Here is a 5,792-nt window from a genome sequence, read left to right as displayed (position 1 = left end):
GTCCTTGTCTTTATGTATCTGGAATCACACTTCTATGATGCATGCCTAGAGGATCCAAACCATCGTAGGCTTTCCATTCACTCTTTCTTAGGTGGGCTCCATGGGGTCTCCACTCAGAGGTTAACTCTGTAAGATCATTGCTTTTCTTACTGCCTCTTTTTCTTACTTACTCCGTACCATACCTGGTGAGTAAGGGAAAGATAGTCCTTATCACTGAGCTACTCTTCTAGATGTGCTATTGTGGGGATGTGAGCCTGGAACTGCTACACTACTTTTGGCACCATAAAGGAAGCCAGCCTGAGAACGAAGCCAACACAGGAGGGCAGAGCTGAAAGAAATGCAGAGAAATGGAGCTGAGTCCTGATCAAACCATCCCTGAAGCCTATATCCTCTTTTCAGTTTTGTGAGCCAATGTTATCTTTATTGTTTAAGCTGGTTTAAGGTAAATTTTCCTCTTTTCACCTAAAGAGCCTTAACTGATGGAGAGTTCCCAATATATTCAAGTTCCAACTTCAAGCTTCGTATGATCCCTTACAAGTCTCCTGCCTCTCTTTCTGACCCATCTCCTACCTTCTACTTCTAACTTCACCATACTGTAGTTACACCGATCCTACTCCTTGAACTGCTCCTACCTTCCAGATGCTGCTCCCTCTGCCCTAAATGCCTATCTCATATCTGAAGACACCTGAGGTCTGGGCATTCAAGTCTCAACTCAAACCCCACCTCCTCAGGGAGGCCCTTCCTGATGATCTAAGTTATGCCTCTTCCAATTGTTGATTACAATTACTTGTTTTCTAGAGTTCTTATCACTGTTGGAAGTTGTTCTCTGACCTGTTGGCTTGTTGCTCACATTTCCTTGACGACAATGTAAGGGCCATGTGGGCAGGGACATTGCCTGGGTTGTCCATTTCTCTTTCCCGTGTGTCTGGCATGGAGCGAGTGTTCGATAGCTGCTTGCTGAGACAGTGAATGAACTCTCATGTCTACACGCTGTGTGGGAGCAACCAACCTGTGGGAGCTCCCAGGGTTGTGTCTGGGGCACCTGTCACTCCACTGCACTGTCCTTGGGGGGGCAGTAACCTCCTTTCAGGGTCATGCAGCTGTGTCTTCTCTGCTGTTTGTTCTGTTTCTTGCCTCTGCTTTCTCGAGAATCTGTTCCTTCCTTAGGAAGAAAACAAGAACCAGTGCCAACTATTCAGTTGTGAATCTTGAAGGTGGGTAAGGAGAGGAGGAAGATTCGACTTCAAGAGAAATGAGCAAGTGACAGAAGGGGCTGGAGGCAGCCAGGTGTGCCTGGGTCTTGAGCTGTCCTCCTAACTCTGGTGTATCTGATCAGCACAAAGCTGTGATGCTCCTAGCCAGGGCTCAGAGGAGGGAACGAATGCTGCTGGTATAGGGGAGGTCCAAGTACAAGGACTGATGAGAACAGAGAGGTTTTCTATTTATTACAAAATTTGTTCCACAAATACAGCTGACCAGATGGTCTAAAAGCAGCTCAGACACTTCCGAACCTGACCCCCCAGTAGATACAAGGACATGAGTCATGTTCACTCACAGAGGAGCCCTTTGTAGAAGACCTGCCTGTTCCTTGGATGGTTCGGTCTTGGGTCCAGCAGCAGAGAGGAGCCCAACGTGAGTGGACCACCCCTTACAGCAGCCCTTGGTGGCAGCTGCTGTGGGTAAGGCAGCAGCTTTAAGTTTCAGAGTTCACGTGTTCCCACCACACAAGTCAAGTCAAAGATTCAAAATAAAAGGAGAAAAGCAGGAGGCTGGAAAAGGGATCCTGGAAGAGGTGGCAGGTGGGGGAAGGATACACAGGGTTTCGGAGGTACTGCCAATTTCTTAATCTGGATGGAGGTATATCATACTCACTTAAAAGTAATTCTTTAAGTTGTGCATATGTATCATATACTCTTCTGTATGTATGGTATATCTTAAAATTTTTAAATTAAAAAAAAACAAAACATAAAGGCTAGAAGTGGATAAGGGGGCTTATCATAGAGCAGAAAAGAAGAGATTAAAGAGCAGAGAGGATGGAGGAAGAGGAAGTGAAGGTGGAAGACGAAGCCTTGGAGGTGGTGGTGCTGGCCTCAACTCCTCTTCTTCTGTCTGGACACTGGTTCTACTTCCAGGTACCGGAGCCCAACTAGCATTCCCAGGATCGAGAAACCTTGAATACAGACAACAGAACAGTGGCTGACATGAACACAGCGCTTCCTCGTACCTTGTGGGTCTGCTCTCCAGCACCAGCTCTAGGGCTGGGACCGTTCCTGTCGGGGGTCGAGGGTGGATGGATGCTTACTTGCCACCATCAGTGGTGCCAGGACGCCAATCGTGGGAGCCGCAGTCCCATACACAAACAACTCAGAGAGGAAGTGCCCCAGGGCGAGGAAGAAGGTCCAGAGTGTGATGTGGTAGAGCCTACAAGGGAGCAGACAGAAATGGGAACTGAAGGGACTGCGTGTTCCACGCAGAGGAATGGAGTGGTCAGACTTGATACACGCAGGTAAAAATCCAGGCAGTGACTATGGCGAAAGGAAGAGGAGACTTGCTCCTGAGGAAGACCTGGCTGCCTGATCACATCAATCTGTTTTCTACCAGGCCAAAACTGAAGGTTTCAACTGCTAAACTGAGAGGAGAATGGTCCGGCCATCCAGAGTGGATCTCCAAGTCTTAGCAAAGTGGTGAAGCCAGCAAAGCAGAGTCTGGATGACGGCACTCCTAGGCAGTGTAGACATTTTGGATCGACCACGCTTATATATTCTACTTACTCAAATTGCCTTGCCTCTGTAGTCCAAGCCCACCTGGCAGGTGCTGGCCAGGGGCTGGTCAGTGCTGACATGATGGATGCCACAGAATGAAGGGCCTGAACGGGCAATGAGCAGCAAGGACCGCTCTGGGCTTTTAGATGCTCCTGCATTGTGGGCCAGTTATTTGTGTCTTAGTCTAGGAAAATGGTCAGGTGGAGGACACAGTGACAACCTCACGGGAAGAGAACTTGTTCCTCAGCTTTGATAAAGAAGTGGAGAAGAGATAGGTGACAGAATGATTGACCACTTGGATTGCTGCTATCTTTTTAACTAGGAAATTTTTAAAATTATGAAATCCCTGAAACATACAAAAAATTATGGCGACTACTACAGTTAACCTCTATGCAACCAGTACCTGCTCCATCAAATCTGAATGTTTTGACATTTTTGCTTCAGATACTTTTTTCTAAGAAATAAAATATTAAGGGGCTGGCCTGGTGGCAAAGTGGTTAAGTTTGCGTGCTCTGCTCTGGCAGCCCAGGGTTCATGGGTTCGGATCCCTGGTACGCACTGTCCATCAAGCCATGCTGTGGTGGTATCCCATATACAAAAAAGAGGAAGATCGGCACAGATGTTAGCTCAGGGCTAATCTTCCTCCACAAAAAGAGGAAGATTGGCAACGGATGTTAGCTGAGGACCAATCTTCCTCACACACACACACACACACAAAAAAAAACGAAAGAAAAAGAAATAAAATATTACAGGTATCAGATCACATCCTGTGTATCCTTATTCCAGTCTCCTGTCTCCCCGCTGCCCCCCTGGTCACTGAAGGAACCAGTATCGTAAATTTGATTTTTATCATTCCTGTGCGTGTTTTTACACATTTAGTAAATATGCATGCATGGGAGTTGACTTTCAGTTTCCGGTTAGGGAGGGAATAGAATGAGAGTACACAGCAGAAGCACACAGGCCAAAGGCCCAGGCTAAACGAGGTTGGAAACAGAAGTCAGCCTCTGTAGCTGTCCTGTGTTGGGAGAAGGGGAAGTGAATGGGTTAACAGAGGTAAAAATAAGTCTGAGCTGTCTTTGCTCATTGCAAAAGCACAGCCAACAAAAGATATACCCCTGACCCTGTCAGCAATTCTTCATCATGGTAAAGGTCTTTCAAATGAGCAGCCAATCCTTACTCCCTCCCAGTCACCCTGAGAGGAGGACAGACACACTAGATTCATTGCATACGGGAAGAGACCGAGATGCAGGGAAGGCATATAATGATCTTGCTGCTACAAAGCTAGTTACCAAGAGAACTGAGACCAGAGTCCATTTTCCAGTTTTCATTCTTGGGCCCAGGCTGTTTCCACTAAACCACACTGCTTCCAAAAATATGTGTCAGTCTAGAACAAGTAAACCACAGTTTTCAAGTTCAAAAAAAAGAAGCATTTTAAAAATGAAGTTGGAGAGACCGCAGGGCCAATAGCGCTGCTTCAAACCCTATCTGCGTCAGTCTTCCTCAGTTTAAAGTAAGTGGGTCTGGAGTACGTAGATCTGCAAAATCAGGAATGAAAATCACTACCTCCCAGGGCTGCTAGGAGAGTTAATCAAGGTCATGTGGATGAAAGCATCCAGCGTAATAAGGGGGGCTCAGTATCATTACCTCCTCTCTTCCTCAGACGCTGAGAGTTTGGGTAAGACAGAAAAATACTGTAGTGTGAAGCTGGCGTTCTGGTGGCCTCACCCAGTTACCCCAGTGAACTTTCCACTTCCTTGTGCTGATGGCTGTTGCTGGGAGGAAAGCTCGAGCCCCCTCCAGTGGCCAGCACGAGTTACAGCATTATCTAGACCCGAGCCTATCACTGCCTGCAACTGGTCCACGCTGTTCTATTTGAGTAGCCAAGAGAAGAATACAGGAGTCCTAGGTTCTCTTTCACCCTCACCTACTGAGTCTGCACAAGCACACAACAGGTTACTTGTGGGTTGGTTTTTTCAGGATTGTGGTTGCTGGTCATTCCTGCTTCTTACGGAGGAATGTGAGAATAAGGTAGGTGTGAGTGGCTGCTCTAAAAAGAGCACACTCCTCTACTACTTTAGTAGAAGAAAGGCTGATTCCTCAGCAAAGAAGTAAAGATGTAAAGAAGAAGATGGGGTATGATGCAGGCTACTGGATCACGACAATACCAGTTTGCCATGTCAGTTCCAAAGAATTGTCAAACTTTAAAGAACTGTTAGGCCTATTATGTCTTTAGGCCTGGAAGGAAGTGAACCCATTAACCTTTTATTGTCCACACTCTAGGCTAATGTATCAAAATTAACAGGACTCTGAGGGGAGGACCACAGGGGGTATGCTTAGCACGTGACTTCCAACAAGGACACTAAAGCTCTTCCTTCCCTTACATACGTCTTGTTGTGGATATCGATGGCACAGAGGCAGCGAATCACTGATGAGAGCAGCGTCCAGATCCCAAAGGTCCGAGCTTGGAGGCCATTCACTGTGGAGCAAAAAAAAAGCAAGACTGTTGAGAAAGTGGGGCGGGGGGTTTTAGGCTCCTTTAAACTCCTCCCACTTCACTGGTGGTTCATGGGAGGCAGGGCGCTGAGCTAGCTCCCTTTGGCTGGGCAGAGCAGAGGGAGGCTCTGGTGCTGCACATGGAAACTAGGAGTGGAAGGAGTTCCAGAATGAGAACTGCCCAGCTCTTCTTCAATTGTCTACAGTTGGGTGGGGGAGTTCCGAGAGCAGAAACCCAACAAAGAGCCCACGTAGGCAGTAACTCCTGGATGTAGCAGTTTCCGCCTCTGCCCTGGAAGCCCATCTGGTGTTGACAATGCCCAGCGAGTGTGGATGAGGACAGGTTTGGAGCAATGCTGCAGAGTGGTCTGTCAACAGAGGAGGCCTAGGGGTTCAGTAGACTTCTCAAGGCCGAGGTAGGAGAGAACTCAGAAATACTGGGACCTATCTAGATGCCCATATCTGGTCTTCAAGAGACCTCAGTCCCTGAGTCTTCTCCTGAATTCAGCTCTGTGTTATTTGAGCAGAGCCCAAACC

General features: G+C 47.5%; 1 protein-coding gene across 1 annotated transcript; it reads right to left on the bottom strand.

The window, feature by feature from the left end:
• Window positions 1–1,420: 1,420 nt before the first annotated feature.
• Window positions 1,421–5,303, bottom strand: LOC124233340 (ergosterol biosynthetic protein 28 homolog; the record flags this gene model as incomplete). The annotated part of the gene is made up of 3 exons (XM_046650485.1): window positions 1,421–2,170; window positions 2,303–2,421; window positions 5,148–5,303. Coding segments are annotated over 3 exons (355 nt in total), but the record flags the coding sequence as incomplete, so codon positions are not given.
• Window positions 5,304–5,792: the final 489 nt, after the last annotated feature.

The sequence above is a fragment of the Equus quagga genome, unplaced genomic scaffold (genome assembly GCF_021613505.1).
Source record: "Equus quagga isolate Etosha38 unplaced genomic scaffold, UCLA_HA_Equagga_1.0 197175_RagTag, whole genome shotgun sequence".
Classification (NCBI taxonomy): domain Eukaryota; kingdom Metazoa; phylum Chordata; class Mammalia; order Perissodactyla; family Equidae; genus Equus; species Equus quagga.
The sequence above is the reverse complement of the archived record's forward strand: the minus strand, read 5'-3'. Positions and strand labels throughout refer to the sequence as shown.